The sequence below is a fragment of the Podarcis muralis genome, chromosome 14 (assembly GCF_964188315.1).
Source record: "Podarcis muralis chromosome 14, rPodMur119.hap1.1, whole genome shotgun sequence".
Taxonomy (NCBI): Eukaryota; Metazoa; Chordata; class Lepidosauria; order Squamata; family Lacertidae; genus Podarcis; species Podarcis muralis.
In genome coordinates this window covers 29,971,305-29,992,496 of record NC_135668.1, presented here as the reverse complement: position 1 = coordinate 29,992,496, position 21,192 = coordinate 29,971,305, and the positions used below count along the sequence as shown (strand labels likewise).

Here is a 21,192-nt window from a genome sequence, read left to right as displayed (position 1 = left end):
CACAGCCATGATGGCTGAAGCTAATAGGAGTTTCAGTTCATAACCTCTGGGGGCTGATGGGAGTTGCCGTCCAAAACATCTGGAGGGCTTGAGGTTGGGGTGGTTGTAACAGTGGGCTAAGCTGGCTGGGCCCTCCGCCAATGACCAGCAGGTTTTTTTTGTGTTTGAGTTTATAACTTTATTCTAACAGGACAAGTTCCACCTGGGCCTGGCCAACATGGTGTCCTCCAGGCGTTGCTGGACTCTTCCCTGACCACTGGCCATTCAACTTCTGGAGGATACTGCACTGGTTACCTCTGGCATATGGTATGGATTTGGGAAATGTGTGATTTCCAACTGCACCAGGAGGAATGACAAAGCAGACATCACAGGACATTTGTCATGCCTTAGCCGAAATACTGAATCATACAGGGTCTGCATGGACATGTTAGTTCTGCTCCTGGGTACCACACTTACTTGAATGAGGGGATCTTTTGTAAACTGCTTTGAGAGCCTCTTAAGGGCTATGAAGCAGAATATATGCATTTTGAATGAATATGTCAGGATCAACCTAAGCAACTGCCACTATACTGATTCTCTGACAGACCCAGTTTTCTGGCTTTCATCCCAGCAGGTCTCACAGTCCTTTCACCTCAACTGACTGTCTCATACATCACGGTGGCAGCACTCAACCCAAGTTGGAACATAGGAAGCTGTGTTATATTGAGTCACAACCTTGATCCACTCAGCTTGGAGTTGTGTACACTGACTGGCAGCAGCTCTCCAGGGTTTCAGACAGGGGACATTCCAATTACTACCTCGAGATACTGGAGATTAAGACATTCTGCATGCAAAGCGAATTCTCTACCACTGATTGATGACCTCTGTACAGTCTGAGAGGTCTGCCACCCTAATGATGCTTGGAGTCTAAGTGGGCAGAGAGTGGAAAGGGTCATTAGCCCTGAGCTCTTGCAGGAACTGTGGGAGATTAGCAGCCAAACCTAAAAAAATGCATATTCTTACTAGTTAGCAATAGGAGGAGCAAATACCACAGAGCTGTATTGCTGATAGGCAGATACTCAGACCATAGAAATACAATTGGTAGACAGGACAATTGGTGTCACTTCCCTTCGTCTCCTGGACAGGAAGGAGCATATAGTGCTTCCTATTCTTCTCTCCTCTCTCCTTTTGACCAGCATTGGATGCAGACATGCCTCTGCTTGCTTCAGCTTTAGGCACATGCCTGAAGCTCGTTGTACTGTATATATATCTTTTTCCTGCATAGTTTTTACTACTGCCATTGCTGTGAACCAATGCAAGATTATGTGAGTAAATTATATTTTTAAACTTTGCAAGTTGTTGGCTGATTCTTTGCTAAGCAGGGTAAGAAGGGGGAAGCCAGCTGGACTTGCCCAAAACAAGACATTGCAGCCTAATTCCTATGCTTTTAATTTTGCTGCCAAGGATGGGATTTTGAAACTCTGTTCAACCTACACATGTGGCGCCTGGATAGATAAATTGCAATTAATATATGCTCTCCTATCCATTAAAATCCATCCCACAGGAACATGTTTCCTAGTCCCTCTCCCGTCCTGAGGCCAGCTTAACAGGACTGAGATAGGGAGGACATGGCGAAACCCTAGTAATAAAAAAATACAACACATGGCAAAGTTATAGCCTTTATTGAATAGCCTTTGGGGAAGGGGGGGGGGGGAGATAGAGGCCTAAACAAACATAGGCCTGTTTTCAGACTGGTAGCCCCAGCTGGGCTCCTGTGCCTTTGAAAGTTGCATGACAGACAACAGAGTAGCAGGAGTTGTGCTGCTTACAGAGGAAGAACTGGAAGTGTGGGGTGGTCAGGTGGGAAAGTGGGCAAAGCTTCATAGCTGTGTAGAAAGGATAATCCCAGCAGGTGCAGCTTTCCTGGAAGCCTGCATGTAGCTGGGCATAAGGAAGGCCCTATTGCCCTCTTCCTCTGTTAGAGAGCTGTGAAGGGAGACACACAGAGAGTAATGAGCAGTGATCAGCAACTGGAACAACTGGGCCCTGGATGCAGAGGTGCTTGTGAGGGTGACAGCAAGAGAGGGAGTGGTGCCACTTAAGCACTCATCCAGCCCCCTTGCCTCAGTCTCCCCTAAGAAGTAGGCAATACATACCCCTTCCCCTGCAGGGGACTTGCAGCATGTGTGCAGCGGCTGTTTGTTCTGTTCCCTATGTCCAGGCTGTGATCCTGCAAGGCAAGAGTTCTTGGGCAGGATCAGCACCCTCCAGCAGAGAACACTTCTGCATGCTGACCCTCACGTTGCCTGGGTGGGAGATGCTGCTCTTCGCTGGTCCAGAGGAAAGAGGGCTTCCAGCAAGAGGTGATGAAGACAGCTGCAACACTTAAACTTAGTAGCTTGTTGTAGGGATGCTTTGTTCTGGCCTTCCCAGTTTGAGAGAGGGAGTAGAGTGTTTTGACCTGATGTCCCAAGTGCTCTTTCTATATATGCATGACACGAGATCAGAGCAATAAAGTCTCATGCCCCGTCATTTGAGTTGTGGTCTTTCTCTCCCTGGGATTTTGGCACTGATATTGGTGTGCTGTGATTAGATTCTGTGGCATCATGAGTAGGGCAGGAGGGTATGGGGAACAGTGGCTCTTACTCCAGTCCACTGAGTGGGTGATATTTCACATACAGCTGTTCTGAAATTGGCGTTGAGATCAGGACTTTTTTCTGGCGTTGGGGCAGGAAAAACATCTGAAGCACTACAAGGTTCAGCATAATTCTGCTTCTCCCCAGTTCCATCCACATCTCAGCATTGTTTTGAGCTTATGCTAAAAGAGTTCTGCTGGTGCTGCAGGTGTGTTGCTGTTATCTCCTGTCCAACAGACACTATCTTCAAGTTATGCTAGGACAGTGGGGCTTCCACTATACTGTACCTTATAGCTCCCATTTGGCCTAACTTGAGTATAGAATTGTGCTGCAAGTGTGTTTTATTGATTCACCCCACCCTTATATTTCAGTTCAACTACTTTTGACTGTTGGAGGTACTTACAGTACACAAAATTAACATGGCATTTTGTTTTCACTTGTTTACTAAATATGAACAAATAAACACGCCAGGTCAGATCTCAAGTGATTTAGGGGAGTGGGAAAATTTGAAATTTCATGGAAAACATCCCACAAGACTAGAACCAATTAAACTGATTGACAGTAGGGCCTGGATAGATGAAAGCAGTACCTCCTCTCACAACACATAATTAATCCACAGATTTTGCTGCCTCAAGATGTAGCAATGACAAATTCATGGCAGAGAGGCCTATCAACTGTTATTAGCCACTGGTATCTCCATGTTCAAGAGGCAAGGGGTCCACATAGCTGTGGGAACGGTCTCTTTCCTTCATGCCTGGGCTTGTGGGCTCCCCAGGAACATCTGTTTGGCAGTGGCTTCTGCTGGAGACGCAGGTGGCGCTGTGGGTAAAACCTCAGCACCTAGGACTTGCCGATCGTATGGTCGGCGGTTCGAATCCCCGTGGCGGGGTGAGCTCCCGTCGTTCGGTCCCAGCTCCTGCCCACCTAGCAGTTTGAAAACACTCTTAAGTGCAAGTAGATAAATAGGGACCGCTTTCTAGCGGGAAGGTAACGGTGTTTCCGTGCGCTGTGCTGGCTCGCCAGCTGCAGCTTCGTCACGCTGGCCACGTGACCCAGAAGTGTCTTCGGACGGCGCCGGCTCACGACCTCTAGAGCGAGATGAGCACGCAACCCCGGAGTCGGACACGGGTACCTTACGGACAGGGGTACCTTTCTGCTGGAGACAGGATGATGAACAAGATGAATCCTTGGTCTAATCCAGCAAGACTTTCCTGAGGTTCCAAATTCCTCCAGGGACACAGATTTCACAATCTGGGGCATAGTTCTGCAACCCCAATAGACCACAACCTGCTCACACTCTTGTGCTAGCACTAAAGAACTATGCTCAAACAACAGAAGCACAATGACCAACAACCATGAACTGTAGGAGAGCTTCTGTCTTGGGTTGTTAAAAACTTTTTTGAACATTTCTGATGAAACTTTTTTTGCTTGTTCCACATCATTCCAAGTTGGATTTTATTATCAAACTTTTTCAAAATGAAGGGAAGTTCACATGCAACGGGCAGCCATTCGGAGATGATCTTGAGACCAAAATGTGAGATCAGAATACTTCTGGAGCTTATGTGTCTAAATATTGGTCAGTGGTTGCAGACCACAGAATGGCAGGCAAAAAGATGATATTAGAAAAAGGAACAGGTGTGACAGGGGGATTAACTCAAAAGGCTGATAAGAAGCAGAGGTGGGAATAATACTCAGCATCCAAAGAACAGAGTGCATATGTGACAGCAAGCTTGAAAACATCCATATTTTAGTTTTTGAGAACAAGAAAGCAGCAGAGTAAGTTTAGTGAACAAAGACCTCTGCAAGGGAAACATTGCTCTGTTCTCCCATAGGCTCACTTCTTTTAATTTCAGTGCTGTTACCCAGGAACACACAGAAGCCAAAGTGCCTTTAATCTCAAGGGCTGTAAGAAGATCCACAGAACAGCTGGCACACTGGATCCTGGGAGGGGAATAGCTCCCATGGAAACACTCCCCCCCCCCCACTGCAGACATGGCTAAGGAACTGAGGGGGGGGGTTGTATAGCAGTTCTCAACATTTTTCAGCTGGACAGGCAGGGGGAAGGGATAGGAAGGAAAACCTCAGAGCAAAACAGCTACAAAGCTGATGGGACTGAGAAGACCTAGTGTCTATGCAACTTGAAGGAAATTACACCAAAGTACGCATCTGTGAAGATAACAGAAAGACAGAAAATGTGTCTGTGGCAGGAATACTGTAAAATATTTGAGTACATGCACAGGCAACACAAGACAGAGAGCGAAACAGGAAAGATAAAATTAGAACAAGCTAGCATTCTTCCTTCTGTAATTCTAGCACTCCCTCCTTCCTTCCTTCCGTCCTTTTCATTCCTGCATTTGATCACTTGGGATAGCCACCAAAACTGCAGACCAGACCTTCACTGACAGGTCCAATATTACCGGTATCTTCTTGGATACACTGAAAGCATTTTAAATGTTTTGCTGGGAAACCAACTACAATATCACATGCTTGTGTGTTTCTGCTCCAAAAGCTAAGTCAGTGGAATTCTATGAGACAGTTTCACATCCTGAATTCTTGATAACGGTTCCCCACCTTTAACTGATGCTTGAAGCTGCAGCTGTAGCTGCTTTGAGGACCAAGAGAAAGTGAAACTCCTGCCTGGGAGAACCTAGCATAATGGTATCAAGGCAAGAAACAGTGACTGTCAACCCTTTCCATACATAGGCCATTCTTGCTACACTGAGCACTTCCAGGTCGGCCTCAGAGCCAGAGCTTGCCCACTGTCTCCTGACTGGCCTCCCTCTGCCACCTAGCCATGCCATAGTAATTGGCTGGACCAGCACCAGCAACTTCTTATATGCTGATTAAAGGTGGTCAGGAGAGGGGGGTGGGAGGAAGGAAGAAGGCTTACTTCCTCTGATGGGAAAGGGCCAGAGGAGGTGTTGAAGGAAATTAGCTAGTGAGATAAAATGTTGTTACAAAATTACATGTTACTGATGATGATGATAACTGGGAATAGAAAGGAAGGGGATAAGAGAGGAGGAATGTAGGAGAAGGAATGTTAGAGTGAATGTAACAGGGCTAGAGGGGAGAGATTAAAAATGGCACTTTTTGTGGGGGAGAGGAAGGAATAAGGTTCAAGTTGAGTGTGGCAGGAGAATGGAAGACAAAATTACAGGAGAAGAGTAAAAATACTCTGAGAGGCATGTGAGGGCAGAAGGAGAAAGGAAAGGGAAAGGGAAAGGGAAAGGGAAAGAAAGGTATTCTGCATTTAAGAGCCTCTAGATTAGCACATTCTGCCTAAAAAACAAAGAGAAGACCTCACAATCTCATCAGAGCAGATGTCTGTACTTAGCTTAAGGAAAACTGAGCTGTGGAACTCCTTGCCATGAGGAAATGTCAATGGCATAGAATCTAGCAATTTCCAAATATGGATTAGCTATCAGAAAATGTCTGCAACTGCTATGCCAAACTCAGCTTCCACCTCCTACCACTTTGTGACTGGTGGGTCTCAGTAATTTTCAGATGTCTCAAGTGGGCTCTGGGGGTAGAAAGTTTGAGAACTCATGCTCTGCAGGTATACTCAAAAGTTTAATTGGGCTCCATGGAACGGTCTGCCTCAGGAGGTGGTAGATTCTCCTTCCTTGGAGGTTTTTAAGCAGAAGCTGGATGGCCATCTATCATGTATGCTTTAGTTGAGATTCCTGCATTACCAGGGTGGGTGGATGTGGACTAGATGACCCTCGGGATCTCTTCCAACTCTACAATTCTATTATTCCTCCTGGAACTTCATTCTCCACACCACCCAAGTATATGAAGCTGCCATATACTGAGAGAACATTGGTCCATCTAGCTCACTACTTTCTACACTGGTAGGCAGCAACTTTCCAGGCTTTCATGCAGGGTTTTCTCGTAGCTCTATCTGGAGATGCTGGGGACTGCACCTGGGACCTTCTGCATGCAAAACAGTTGTTATACAGTAAGCTACAGCCTTTCACTATAGTGAGCTGGGTAACTGGTTCATGTAGTTCAGTATTTACAATGACTTGCAGTTCTCAAAGTTTCAGATGGTCTTTTCCTGGCCCTATCTGGAGATGCTGGGGATTGAACCTGAGGCCTTCTGCATGCAATCCAGATGCTCTGCCACTGAAGCATGGCCCTTCCCCACCACAGTTCAAGAACCACTGCCCTACAACTTAGCCCTGAACAATCTCTCTCTCCTTTTTTCTGGTTAACCTTAAATTCTACACCAAGAAAACTTTGTAGCACCCCAAACAGAAAAAAACAACATTTCAAAAATCTCCAGTGAACTTTCAACATCTTTTCTAATTAGACACACTCCAATTATGAAGTTTCTACAGCAAGAATAAAGGAAAACTTTAAAAGGAGAGAAAGGTATGTGCATGCTTTTAGAAAAGTGATGCACCATTTTAGACAACTGGGTCCCTTCCGACTCTACAGTTCTATGATTCTAAGCATTTCTCATAGGAACGCCACCTTCCAATGACATGACATTAAACAGCAAGCTATTCCACACAGTAGACCATCTCTGAGCTCCATAAGGAAAAGGGACTGACCTCTTGAGGCCGACCCGTGGTACTCTCTCTGAGCCTCAGTTTCATAAGGGAGTAATGATTACTGAGATAATGTATGTCGGGGGTGGGGAACCTGTGACCCTCCAGATGTTGTTGCAGCTCCCATCAGCTCCAGCTGGCAGGGACAAATATGATGGGAGTTGGGAGTACAGAGCTGGGAGAGCACTGCTGCACTTAGGTCTTGTTTGCGGGCTTCCCAGAGGCATCTGGGTGGCCACTGTGAGAACAAGGTGCTCAACTAGATGGATCATTGGCTTGATCCAGCAGCCAGGCTCTTCTTATGTTCTTAACACCAGAACATCCACAGGTTCCCCACCCTTGATATATGCAAAGTGCTTTAGTAACAGTTCCATACAAGTATGACGATTATTAACAAAAACAGTAACATACTCTATATGGGGAAATGAAATCCTTGCTTTAGAGGTATACATTATCTAATAACTTATCTAATACCATAGGTATTCCTACCTTCCTATGAAACACGCTCCCTTGTTAAGAGTTTTCCTCTCAAGCTATGTCAGGAAGGAGGCACCATCTTCACCAGGCAGTCATTTTACAGTCACAGCCAGTTGCAAATGTAGCTTAAAGAGTTACAGACACCATTCCAAAAGCAGTCTAAGGTTGCATTGATTAAAAGGTGAATCTTTGATTTTCTGCCAGGACAGAGTTGCTTTGAAACAGTCCTTGGAAGATGGCAAGCAAGCAACCTTTTCTGTGCTGCCTGCTGCAATCCATCTGGGGTGCCCCACACAGTGCATACCTGATACTCAAGTGCCAATAACACTTTAGAATTTAGATGTGAGTTTTTGTTGTTCACACTGTTTAGCCTATACTGCAAGGACCATACCCTCCATTCAAGGAGACAACTGTAGCTGAAGCATTTCTGAGATAAACATTTTATGTTGTCAGTGGGGTTTTTTGGGGGGGGGGCAGCAGCGGCGGGGGGAATCATCATTGGAGAGGTCACAATCCATCAACAGAATCATCTGCTGCTTTCCCACCACTCGTTTCCTCAAAGTATCAAGATAGTACTAAATTCTTCAGATAGTTCTGGAAGTGGGAGAGGAAGGGACATGGACAGGGCTGAGGAAGGTGCCCAAGAGCACAGACCAGCCCACTCTGCAAGAGCAGCTTCTATGGGCAACACCTCTGAGTATGTTTAAGAACCATCTCAATGACACAGACCTCTGCAGGGCAGTCAAGGAGAGAGAAAGCAAAGATGCTGCACAGAATGACTCCCATTGAACAGCGCAGATCCCAACACATGCGAGTCCACAGAATCGGTCAAGGAAAAACACATTCTCATCTGTTAGAGTTAACGGAAGGCACAGGGGATGGGCAGACAAAGAGCAAAGTCCCCCCTTCCTTTGCAGCCACCGCTCCAGGAAAGCTGCTTCCTAGCTCTTTGGCAAGGCCAACCAACAGCAGGCAGAGAAGCTTCAGGCACTATCCGCAGGCTGCAGTTTGAGGCGGCGCGCTTTCCAAGAGAGCAAACCCCGCTACTACTGAGCCTCCGCCAACATGCAAGGGACCAGGTCCGTCCCCCTCCAGTTTCTTTCCGTCCCCTCCAATCCTATCCGGAGGATTGTTAAAGGGAAAGTTCACCGCGGCCAGGCACAGAATGGGAAAGTCCAGCCGGCACTTCCCTCTCCAGGGGCGGTTCGAGAACGAGGGCCTCGTCCCCCTATGGCCAAGCACAGCAGAGACGGCAACAGGTAACCCACCGGCTGCCTCCTCCTGCAAGGCGACCAACCGAAGAGGGGTCCACTCCATCAGCTCCACGCCGGCACCTCCCGAGACTCCCCTCCCGCTGTTGCCGCTGCCTGCTTCCCTCCCTCCTCCCCGGATCGGCTCCCTGCAGAGCAAAACTTTGTGTTGTAAAGCAGCAAGAGGAGGGGAAAGTTGCAAGCGAGCAACAAGGATGTGGGGGAGGCTCCTCGAGTGTTAGCCCCCACGTGCTGCGAGCCCCAGCAAGACAAGAAGCGCCGCAGTCCAAGCCCAGTTGTGCGTCCTCCTCTCCCTCCTCCCCCTTCTTTCTATCCTTCCTTCCTTCTTTCCCTCCCTCCTTCTCCAGACGCCATCACTCTTTTCTCTCTCCCTGCTCTGGCATTAGAGCGCCGGGATGGATAGAGGCGGCAGCGGTTGGGGCAGCCCACCGGGCCTCCCGCGGGGCTTTCGGCGCCCGCCTCCTCTCCGGCCCGGGAAGAGAGGGCTTGGCTCAGCTGGCTGGGGCTGAGGCGAACTCACCCTGGGACTCCCGAAGAGGCTTGGCAAGGGGGGCGGGTAACGGGCAGGCAGGCAAGGGAGGCCGCTTCACCTCTCCTTCTGGGGCAGATCCTCGTCTGGGTGCTGCCGGCTCCTCGCTTGCTCGCAGTTCCCTTTCTCTTTTCTCTCTCTCTCGCTCTCTAGCAGGAAGGAAGAAGGGAATGAGGCAGGGCTGACGTGAAGGGATGCAAAACAGCCCCTCCTAACCCAGCTCTGAGAAAAAGGGAGAGAGAAAAAGAAAGGCGCAGAGGAGGGAGAGCGAGAGCAGCAGCAGCAGCAGCAGCAGCCCCTTTTATCTCGCTTTTGTTTTCGCACTTCCTCTCTCTCCGGCCCTGGCCAAGTTTCCTTTTCTCTCCCTCCTCCCCACAGAGCTTCTCCCTCTCTTTCTCTGCCCTCCTTTCCCAGCACCACAGAAACCCCCCCCCCCCAATCTCCCACCCTGGTCTCTCTTAGAGAGATGTGCAAGTGCACCCAGCCAGGGCTTTGCACAGGTGAGGAGGGGTGGCCCAAAAGGGCCCCTCCAATTGTCTCTAATAACCTCCCATGTCTGGGGTTAGGTGGGACTTCTAATGGGTTCTGTGTGTGAGGCAGCCAGAGACAAGCCTTTGCCTCTTGATCCTGCTTGGCTATCACTGTCAATAGATGACCCTGCAAGTTCTAGTTGCTAGAAAAGAAAAACTACCCTCCATTCATGCTTTTCTCATTTATAGTTTTATAAACCTCTACACCGAAGTGCTCCAAACGCAGGGCCATCAGATAGCCCTTGTGCTCCCCCAGCAGCTGCTAGGCCACAGCTACTGCCAAGCATAACACAGTCACGCTCCTCCTCTGGTGAACCAACAGCGGAGTCAACAGCAACACTGAATAGACACACCCACCACAGCAGGCCTGGCAATTCTGCCACCAACCACAAAGATTATGCTCACCAACAACACATCTTCAACCAGGCAAGGAAGGCTCCTAGCACTGCACAGAATTTTCAGGTGACCTTGTGGGGCTACCCAACCCTGGCCATGCTACCAGAACAAGCTATATTGTCTTTCCCTGCACAAGCCAACCAGATACTTGTGGATAAGAAGAAGCCTGTGCAAAGAGCCCTCTGCCCCATGCAGGATTTAAGCCCTGCTGGCAAAACAATGCTTCCTCCACAGCAGCCATGCACAAAGTGTGTTTGGAACCAGCCTTTTGCAGGGGATAAGGGATGCCACACATAAAGGGGAAATAATGGAGCTGACAGTGGCAAGACTCTGGTTGGCACCGCCCCCCTTGTGTGGGGATTAGTAGCAACGTAATAAAAAGGATACAGCACCTGGATGTTAGGGAGATGTAAAAGCTCCTATTTTGGAGGCCCGGGTGGGAAGAATAGTTTTAGGTGAGAAAAGGATGGCACAGCAAGACTGCAGGCCTGGCCCCTTGTTCCAGGCAGCTGGACACAGAAGAAACTGCCATGATGGAGCAATTGTATTAATTTCCTAGGGTATCCCCCTCTTTTCTTCTCCTTCAGACCCATAGACTAGCTTTCCATGTAGCCATAGCTAAGCTGGAAAAAGGAGACTCAGCATACATGAGATCCTGAGTTCAAACCCTGGCATGGATTCCCATGGAAAATAGCTGCAAAAAACACGTGCCTGTATCTGCATCAAGGCAGCCTAATAGCTTGTGTAATTGGCCTATGACCCAATAATCACATTCAGGCTTAGGACGCTTTCACTTTGTGTAGCCCCCTTCATCTCAAACAGCCACACAGCTTCATTTTAATTTCCAATGTCTGCTGGTTGTTATCCCAGGTCAGCTGCATACCCAACCTGCTGCTCCCACTCTCCACTTCATGCAGTCCCAAGTTTTAGATTGATCATCACACCAGCAGTAATGAGGGATGGAGGATGCAGAGACCTGCACTGCAGCAAGGGAGGTGGAGCAGGGGGAGGAGGACCAAAGTGGCAGCCATCTGAGGCTCCCTATTGATGTTAATGTGGGTGCCACTTTCCTCTGCTGGCAGAATGTTGCCCTCTGGTAGTGCAAGGGGCTTTAGAAGTGACTCCTTGCCATCCAGTGGGCATAACTCAACAAAGGAATTGTACTTGTGACTGTAGAGCTAATGGGCTCTTAAGGTAGCTTTTGCCAACCTAGTACCCTCTAGGTGTTTTGGACTTGCTGGGCACCAGGTTGGCAAAGACTGCCTTAATGAAATCCTCAAACTCCACTCCACTTCCCTCAATTTTAGCCAAACTTTTGCCCCTGCCTTTTAAGAACATTACATTAAGGGGACTGCTGCCATGGAAAGTTTAAGGGGTGACCCCCTCTGGTTACAATACCCATTTTCCCAATATTCTTTTTTTTAGAGGTGGTGGCACCAAGGATGGACATAAGAGCAATATGATCCTTGCTTCTAGGCTTTTCCCACATCTTACCACTCAATTCACTTTTCTACTGCTACAGGACTCTGGGGCAATGTCCTTGGAGTGATCCACAATGACCCCAGAACATCTAGTTGGCCACTGTGAGAACAGGATACTAGACCAGATGGACCATCAGCTCACCAGCAGGCTCTGCTTAGGTTCCTGGGGAGGGACGACCCTCCTTATTTTCCTTCTGCCAGCAGGTGAAGACTGTTTTGTTCAAACAGGCCTTTGGAAACTTTTTTTTTAAAGGAAAGAGCTTTTAACAGTGTACAGTATTTTTGTTTTTCATATTGTTTTAATTCTATTAGAGTTTAACTGCTTTTTAACAACTGCCTTTTGTATATTTTTAGCATTTTGTATCTAATCTTTGTCGTTTTGATTTGTGGAAGCCGCCTTGAATCCCAATTTGGGGAAGAGGTGAGATATAAATAGTGCATAATAATAACAACAGCAGGTGGCGCTGTGGGTAAAACCTCAGTGCCTAGGACTTGCCGATCGTATGGTCGGCGGTTCGAATCCCCGCGGCGGGGTGAGCTCCTGTCGTTCGGTCCCAGCTCCTGCCCACCTAGCAGTTTGAAAGCACCCTTAAGTGCAAGTAGATAAATAGGGACCGCTTTATAGCGGGAAGGTAAACGGCGTTTCTGTGTGCTGCTCTGGTGCCGGTTCGCCAGAGCAGCTTCGTCACGCTGGCCACGTGACCTGGAAGTGTCTGCAAACAGCGCTGGCTCCCGGCCTCTTGAGCGAGATTAGCGGGCAACCCTAGAGTTGGTCACGACTGGCAGGGGTACCTTTACCTTTAATAATAGTAGAGTTCGGGGTGGGCGTGCAGAAAGGATCCTTATGTGGCTTTTCTGTGCTCTGCACGGCACCTCTGCATCTGCCAGGTTTTAAAGGCTCCTGAAGCACTTCCATCCCCTTCCTCTCTGCTCACTCTCACTATGGAGGCCAGAGAACTTGAAGCAAAAAGCTCCTGGCAGTGCTGAGCCTCCTGGCTATACAGAAGCCACTTTCTGAGTCCTCTCAACCCCTTGCTCTTCTCACCTGTGGCCACAGGGCCTGGATTACCAAAAAGGTAAGAGAGAAGGGAGGGCCCTTCCCACGGCCCACCTGGGGCGCTTCAGCCTTACAAGGAGAGGCACAGGCAAGCAGCCTCAACGCGGTGCCTCAGGCAGCTGCTTTCAGCTGCGTGCTTTGAAACATCCCCTGAGCTGGCTTCCCTCGCAGGGGCGTTGTGGGTGCCTCGCCTCACGGGAAACACGCGTAAGTGAAAGTGCGCAAGCGCGTAGTCGCCCCTGTCTTCCTCCCCCCTTTTCTTTCCCGCCATTTTCCTCCTCTCGCGTGCAGGGGGCGGGGCTTCGTCCATCCGTCCTCCCTCTTAATCACCCAATCAATGCCTTCACCGGCCGAACCGCGGACCAATGCCTGGCTCGGAATCGGCCAACCCCGCGGCGACGGCGACTCGCCTCTATCCTACCACTCTCCCTCCCGCAGTTACACTCCGAGCCCTGACGCAGCTCAAGTGGCGATCACAGTGCTGTCCTTGGCGGTGGTTTTTTTTTTTTTTTTTGCCGCTACTGCGCAGGCGCAGGGAGGTTGTGGGCGGAACCGCTGTCTCCCGTAGCCCCACCTCCCCCGGCCCTGCTGCGTTCGCCGCCATCATGAGCCGCATTTACGACCAGGGCGCCCTGAGCACCAAGGCTGTGCACACGGAGCGCCTGCGCGGCCGCTGGGACCCCGCCTCCTGGCAGCGGTAGGCGGTGGGCCGCTTCAGCGGGGAGGGGCCCCTGAGCATGTGCAGAGTGCGCAGAGACGCTTCCCGCCCTTGCAGGCTGAGGGGGTGCAGCGTCGAGGGGTCGGGTTTGATGCGGTCGCCCAGGGACATTTGTGTGGTGGGAAATAACTGAGCACCAAGAATGAATCCTTGAGGGGCCCCTTAAGAGCGAGAGAAATGAATGAATCCCCCACCCATTGAATATTGGACAATTAGGAAGTTGGACCACCCAAGAACAGAATCATGGAGACCTATGGGGTCCTTTAATGCTATTCTCACAACAGCCCTGTAAGGTAGGTCAGGCAGAGAGGGAATGGCATAGATGGAGAAGTGAAAAAAATAAGTTTCCCCTATATGGCATCAAAATTCCCTGATACGGTATAACCCCAGGGGATTGTGGGGCGATTGACATAAACTCTTCACTTGGGGTTCTTCCCCTGTGTCTTAACTTTTCTCCCCTGCAGTGGTGACGGTGTGATTGTGGAGGGGCAGCTCTTGGACGTGTCCCGCCATCTCATCTTGGATGATGCTGACAAAAAGGTGAGGCTTCTAATGAGAGCAGAAGAGCGATCCTGCTGGATCGGACCAGCACTCAGCCAGCCTCCTGTTCCCCTGCAGGTGCCTCTGAGAAGCCCCATAAGTGCAGGGCAGGAAAGCCATAGCCTGTTCTGAGGCTCTGGTGCTGGAAGTCTGACACAGCCATCAAGACAAAAAGCTATTGATAGTGTTATCCTCCATGAATTAGTTCTCACTTGTTCACGGCATTACACTGGGAGGTAGTTTGCATTGAAGCGGTTTGTGTGACCCTCTCCTTGCCATCTGCACCACTCAGAATGCTGCCTTTGCTGTGGGAAATGAAGGGATGTGTCGGCACCACAAATACAATAATCCCACCTGCGAATCCTGGTGTGGGAGTAAAAGATACATAACCTCCTTTGCCATAACAAAAAAATATCAGTTCTCACAATTCCTGGCAGGTCGAGGTTGTGTGCCTTGAATTGGAGAGATAATAGGGTCCTGCTAAGTAGCAGTTTTAGACGGGATGAGGGCAATAAACAGCAGTTTGGGGGAGCTGGCTTTGGCTTTGCTTCTAGATGGCCAGGTGGCACCAGTGGCCAGGAGTGGTTTCTTTTACTAGCTGTGTCTTAAATGCCAGCTGTGCTCTTTTCTTAAGAAACCAAGGCTGGTCTTGTCACCTCCAAACTACACTACAGTGGTACCTCGGTTTAAGAACAGCCCTGTTTACGAACTATTCGGTATAAGAGCTCCGTAAAATCAGAAGTAGTGTTCCGGGTATTTACCTCGGTCTACAAACAGAAGCCAAACGGTGGAAGGGCACTGGTGGTGGGAGGCCTCATTAGGCAAAGAGCGCCTCGGTTTAAAAACAGCTTTGGTTTAAGAATGGACTTCCGGAACGGATTAAGTTCATAAACCAAGGCACCACTGTACTGTAATGTGCTGTATGTGGAGATGCCCTGGAAGACCCTCCAGAAGCTTCAGAATGCAGCTGCTATGGTTTTGATGGGGCCAGTCATTCTGATCAAATTAACTTCAGTCTCATTCCATCTACATTTATTGCCACTTGCTTCCAGGTTTCCGAGCACAATTCAAAGTGTTGGTGCTGACCTTTAAGCCCTAAATGGCCTCGGCCCCTGTATACCTGAAGGAGCGTCTCCACCCCCATCATTCAGCCCGGACACTGAGGTCCAGCTCCGAGGGCCTTCTGGCAGTTCCTCACTGTGAGAAGTAAGGCTACAGGGAACCAGGCAGAGGGCCTTCTCGGTAGTGGTGCCTGCCCTGTGGAACACCCTCCCATCAGATGTCAAGGAACTAAACAACTAGCTGACGTTTAGAGGACATCTGAAGGCAGCCCTGTTTAGGGAAATTTTTAATGTTTGATGTTTTACCATTTTTTTATATTCTGTTGAGAGCTGCCCAGAGTGGCTGAGGAAACCCAGCCAGATGGGCAGGGTATAAATAAAAATCATCATCATCATCATCAAACCCTAAAGCACCCAGGACTGGAATATCTCAAGAAATGCCTCCCTGTATGCAAGTCTGTCTGAGAACTTTATTCCTCTGCTGGGACTCTGCTTTGGGAGTCCCACAGTCTTCAGAAATAAAGCCAGTATGTACCTTGTGGTTGTGGCACCCAGATTTGGAACAACTTCCCTGCAGAAATTCCTTGGCCTGACTAGATTGCTTCCCATCACTTTTAGAAGGGCAGTAAAGGCAGCGTTGCTTCAGTGGACTTTTTCCAAAAAAGATGGTTTTGTTGCTGCTGCTTTCATCAGATTTGGCTATTAATGCATATTATTTTTATTTTAGGCTGCCTTGAATATTTCATAGTGCACATTTTGATGATAATATTGAATAACCTGCAGATCCAAGGGGTTTTTTGTGTGGGGGGGGGGAGATTAGGAACTGGAGTCTGTCCTCAAAACAGGAGAGGCCCTTGGGTCCTAAGCCTCCTGCCCTGCCCCACCCTGAGAGGATGAGCAGGTGATCCTCCTTGCTGGTGGACTGGATTATTTGCCAGATGGGGAGAGAAGGGAGGGGACTGACACAATCTGAAGGTTGTGTCATGTAGCCAGATTGCATTGCTGACGTTTCTCCTTGGATATTTGTTTGTTACCTTGATACCCTGCCTTTCCATCAAAAGGTAACTAACAGTACTTCGTCCAAGGTAATTAACAGTAATAAAATCCGCAATAAAAAAGGATCAGTCTATAGACAACATGGCAATAAAACTGGATAAAAGCATATAGAAAAAGGCAGTTAATTGAAAGCATAGTTAACTTAGAAGTACATATTTAAACACAGCAACAGAGCCAAACAAACCAGCCTAGTGAGCCAAACACCTGTTTGAATCAAGATGGTTTATCCTGGCTAAATGGAGTCCGTCCTCAAGGGGACTATATGGCCTCCCCCCTGCCTCTGGATGCAGTCTCTGGGGAAACTCTTTTCTCGAGTTCCCAGCAGTGTGCATCAGATGTTGGCTGGACAGATAGAAAGGCCTCTCTTGAAGACCGCAATACCAGATCAGGGCTGTGCAGTAGAGTGCCCTTCAGGGAGTCTATCCCTGAGCCTTTTAGGGGTTTATAAGTCACAACTGGCACATTGAATTGTGCTGGAAATGGTCTGGGAGGCAATGGCAGCTGTTGTCACCTTAGAGTCCCCTGTCAAGGTCCTGACCGCAGCATTCTGAGCCAGAAGCAATTCCTGAACAATCTTTGAGGGACGGCTCCACGTAGAGTCACCCATGTAGCAGTCACCCAAACAAGATGTAACAAAGGCATGTCTCACCAGGGCCAGAGCTGACACCTCCAGGAGCAGCAGAGGTGGGCTTGATGCACCAACCTCAGCTGAATAAAAAACACACCTGGGGATCTAGAAAAGAATCTAGGGAGCAGCCCCTAAGCAAGGAACCCCATGGCTTTTCACTTGAAGTGCAGCCTCATGCAAAACCAACTCTCCTGATCTGACTTTCAGTTTTGCAGGAGCAGCTCTGCCTTGTCTGGTTCAGGTTCCAGCTCGCTCACCCTCATCCAGTATGACACTGATACCCTGCATATTGTTCTAGAGGAAGAAATATAGAGTAATTCATTCTTGCTAGTTGTGAGTGTGATTTTTTTTGCGCAACCCACTGTAATTTTTGCATTGGTTCTGTGACTGTTGGAAACTAGAAATGAGCAGTTTTCGTTTTTGTGTCTGTCTTCTTCATGATGATTGTTGACAATGGCTGGTGCTGGGGATTGTCAACACTGGCTGGTGAACGCCAACATGCTCCAGTTTTTTTACATCCACAGTAATGCAGAGTTGCAAATGTAGTGGCAATAGCACTGGCAGGTGGTAACAACAGTCAAAAGTGATGGTGTTTTCTGAAGACTCAGAGTGAGCAGATTCTCTGTCCTTCCCAAACCCCAGGAGCGCTACTTCGTGCTATACATCAGGCCAAGGCTTGTTCATCGCCGCAAATTTGACCCCAAGGGGAAGGAGGTGGAGCCCAACTTCAGCGAAACTCGGAAGGTCAATACTGGCTTCCTCATGGCATCCTACAGTGAGTTTTGCCCAGAAGCCTCTCCTTGGTCTGCCGTAGCAGAGCAGAGGGTAGTGTTCCTGCAGAACAGACTTGGGAGGTTGCCCTGTTACCCGCCCGGAGCCCGGCCTTGGCTGGGGAGGGTGGGGTATAAATAATAATAATAATAATATTAATAATAATAATAATTATCCTGGGTAATGAACTGGGGTGTCTCAGCATGTGATCTACCTTTCCTCTTCTCATGAATTTCTCCTGCCATGTGGGGTGGGGAGATTGAGAGCATGTCCAGCATGGTTGTAGAACAGCCTTTGCTAACCTGGTGCCCTGCTGGGGCTGATGGGAACTGTAGCCCCAAAATATTTGGAGGGTACCAAGTTGGTGAAGGTTGCTCTAGGATCTGCTTGGGTGTAGGAGGCTTTTTTTAAGGAGGGCAGGTGTGGTCCCCAGCGTAAGACCAGGAGCTGGGAGTTGATGGCTCCTGTGTGTGTGTCTGGGCCTTTGGGTAAGGCCCCCCCCTGTACTCATCTGTCTTTTTTCCTTCTGTGTTGTGATGGACAGAGGTGGAGGCCAAGGGCAAGACCGACAGGCTGACCCCAGAAGAGCTGGAGCGCCTGGTGACCAAGTCAGAGTTGGTGAAGGTGACGCAGCCCTACACACCCAGCCAGGCTGTGGCCTTCTGGCTGCCTGAGAGTGAGATGGAGAAGATAGAGCTGGAGGTGGGGATGGAGATCCGCCTGAGGACTCTGGGAGATGGACCCTTTGTCTGTAAGTGCTGCAGGCAGAGCTGCTGCCCCAAAGCCTCTTTCCCCCGGTCAACCCTTTTACCCATTTACCATCCCTGCTGGGCCAGCCTGGGGAATGAGCCTTCCTCATGCTAGGACCTGGATTTGCCAAAGCACCAACACTTTCTGGAAGGGGACACCCTGGTGTGACTAGACTCCTTCCTCCAGTCTATATTCCATGTAGAAACTTCTGGGACGTAGGAGGCTGCCTGCAGCTGAATCAGGCCATTGGTCCATCTAGCTCAGTACTGCCTACACTGGCTGGCAGCAGCTCTCCACAGGGGTCTCCACAGCCCTACCTGGAGGTGCCATGGGGATTTGAACCCCCATGCCAAGCAGCTGCACTACCACTTATCTCTTGCCACATTTTTTCTCCTTTCCAGTCTCCTTAGCCAAGCTGGATGTGGGGACAGTGACCAAGTGCAATTTTGCTGGTGACCAGCAAGCTGGGGCCTCCTGGACAGACAACATCTTGGCTTTCAAGGATCACGGGGAGCCGTCTGATGAACCCCGAGGGCATGGGGATGGTGCGGAAGATGCCGAATGGGTATGTGGATGACCACTCTAGATTGAGCAGCCAGGGCAGGGGGTTCTCTCTGGCATGGGCTGAGACTTGGGAACTCATGGATTTGCTCCAGCTCAGGAGCCAGACTGACCTGGGGCTGACTTCAGGGGCCTGTGCCTGGAGCCCTGGGTGGGAACAAAGCCTGTCTAGGGGTCCCTTGGAATAACTGCTGCTGTTCTCTGCAGGATGACTGAGGCAAGAAGAACTGAGAGGAAGCAAATGACTCCCTGCCGCTCCTGGACACTTCTCTATTCTTCTGTTTCCAAAGCTTCTGGGGAAGGAGGGGGACACTTGGGGGTGGGGAGGGAGTGGTGTGTGCTCTCTCAGCAGGGCTGGGATTCCTGCAGCCTTTCTGAATTTCTTTACATGATTCTTCCTGGGTGCCTGAGGGTGGCAGATCAGAAAAACGTTACCCCCAGGCTAGTTGTGGGCTCTTCTACGGCAGGCACTGCCCCAGCCCCTGGAGCAAAAGCCTCAGCCTTTCAGCAGCATACCAAAAATTACTGGTAGCAGTTTCAGGAAGACCAAAGAAAGTGATGGCTGCCAGCCACTGAGCGCCAAGCAGTGGGAGAACCACCGGGAGCAGCAGAGGTAGCTTGACCAGCCACAAGTGTGGAGGACAGGTTGGTCAGTGTCTCTGGCCACAGTGCTGAAATAGGCTATTGGAACAGGGAGCTTCCATCTCTGAGTACCAAATGCTGTGGGCAAGCAGCAGGCGATGGCTGTGTCACCATAGCAGCTTGAATGGCTAGTGGTACCAACTGCAGAAGGCAGCCTGCTGGTACGGTTCTGCTTTGTGTTCTCATTTGGTGCCACACGCCTTACCTTTCAGTGGACTGTTTCTTCCTCCTCAGAGCAGCAGCTGGATTCACCATCATGTGCTGGTGATCTGAGAGGCAGCCTAGGAATTAGCTTCATGGGGCTTTTATTTGGTGCTCGGACAACACCTTCCTTCCTTCTGCTTCTCTCCCGTATTCCTGCCCAGGCTCAGCCCACTCTTTTTTTTAAAAAAAAAAACTTTTTTATTCACTTTTACACTGTACATTTGAATTCAAAGATTAATCATAACCATCAACATTTAGGATTCCTTGAACCCTTAGACTTCCCTCCACTCCTCCATGGTTTCCATTATCAAACTTTTCCTGCTGCATCCTATTTTTTCTCTATTTTTCTTAAAATAGTCCATTTTTTACCTTAGTTTTTTATACATTACACACATTACTCAAATTCTGCCAAAGTTTTTAGTTGTTTACAGTGTTGTAATTTCCCCCCATTCCTTATTAAAGTTTCTATCTTCCTGATTTCCCCAGTCATTTTCGCCATTTCGGTGTAGTCCATCATCTTTATCAACCATTCATCTCTGGTCGGGACTTCATCTTCTTTCCGTCTCTGAGCCAATAGTATCCGCGCTGCTGTCATTGCATACATAAATAATCGCCCACTCTTCAGTCTGATCCTTCTGGACCAGCTGAATAGATTTGTCATATATTGCACCAAGAGATGGAACATAACCCTTATTGATGGAGGCTGACCCATTTCGTAAATAACTTTTGTGTGTGTGTGAAATCAATAAACACATTTAACAAAATACAACTGGTTGTATTGATGGTTGTTCCATCAATACTGAAAACATTCCATAGAGCATAATAACTTACCCATTTCACACTAGAGATTTACATGTGATTGTGGTGGTAGAGTTTGGTCATCTCTCTGTATGTACAAGATGAAAGGTGGGTGGAGGCCTTTCCTTAAGTACATAGGAATGCAGGAAACTGCCTTACATTGAGTCAAGCCCTTGGGTCCATCTAGCTCAGTTTTGGTGACACTGACTGGCAGCCACTCTCCAGGGTTTCAGGCAGGGGCATTCCCAGCCCTACCTGGAGATGCTGCCAGGGATTGAACCTGGGACCTTCTGCATTTCAAAGCAGATGTTCTACCACTGAGCTACGCCCCCTCCACCAATTCCTTCTGGATGTTTCCAAAAGATGGCTGCAGGATGCGATCTTCAGCTGCTGTCTTTGGGGGCAGCAGCAGCTTGGTGGAGGAAGTCCTAAACAGTTGCCATTTGGCCTCTGGGCCTGCGCTAAGCAGGCAGGAGCTGGGAAAGGCCTGGTAGGAGAACCTCAGCTCTGCTCAATGCTCTGTATACATTCTGTAATAAAATATTTCCATTTCC

The 21,192-nt window shown here is 49.1% G+C and overlaps 2 protein-coding genes, 1 long non-coding RNA gene and 1 other non-coding gene across 5 annotated transcripts in view; 2 read left to right on the top strand and 2 right to left on the bottom strand.

Annotated features, from left to right (window-relative positions):
* Nucleotides 1-9,823, bottom strand: part of ZNF710 (zinc finger protein 710) — a 19,494-nt gene extending 9,671 nt beyond the window's left edge. The window contains exon 1 of the mRNA XM_028706213.2: nt 9,437-9,823. The gene's annotated coding sequence lies outside the window, so the exon portion shown is untranslated. The remainder of the gene's footprint in view (nt 1-9,436) is intronic.
* Nucleotides 270-2,511, top strand: LOC114584390 (uncharacterized). Its single transcript, XR_003703654.2, has 2 exons — nt 270-1,304; nt 2,201-2,511. It is a non-coding gene; the product is annotated as an uncharacterized LOC114584390 (long non-coding RNA).
* ARPIN (actin related protein 2/3 complex inhibitor) lies at nt 8,696-21,192 on the top strand. Of its 2 annotated transcripts, none has more exons than XM_028706217.2 (6): nt 8,696-8,904; nt 14,092-14,167; nt 17,555-17,687; nt 18,228-18,434; nt 18,835-18,998; nt 19,202-21,192. In XM_028706217.2, the coding sequence occupies exons 1-6, from the start codon at nt 8,711-8,713 to the stop codon at nt 19,208-19,210; spliced, it is 783 nt and encodes a 260-aa protein (XP_028562050.2). In that variant the 5' UTR covers nt 8,696-8,710; the 3' UTR covers nt 19,211-21,192. The 2 variants fall into 2 exon arrangements, with proteins under 2 accessions (XP_028562050.2, XP_028562051.2); XM_028706218.2 differs by lacking the exon at nt 8,696-8,904 and adding an exon at nt 13,363-13,606.
* TRNAS-UGA (transfer RNA serine (anticodon UGA)) lies at nt 20,898-20,967 on the bottom strand. The gene has a single exon. It is a non-coding gene; the product is annotated as a tRNA-Ser (tRNA).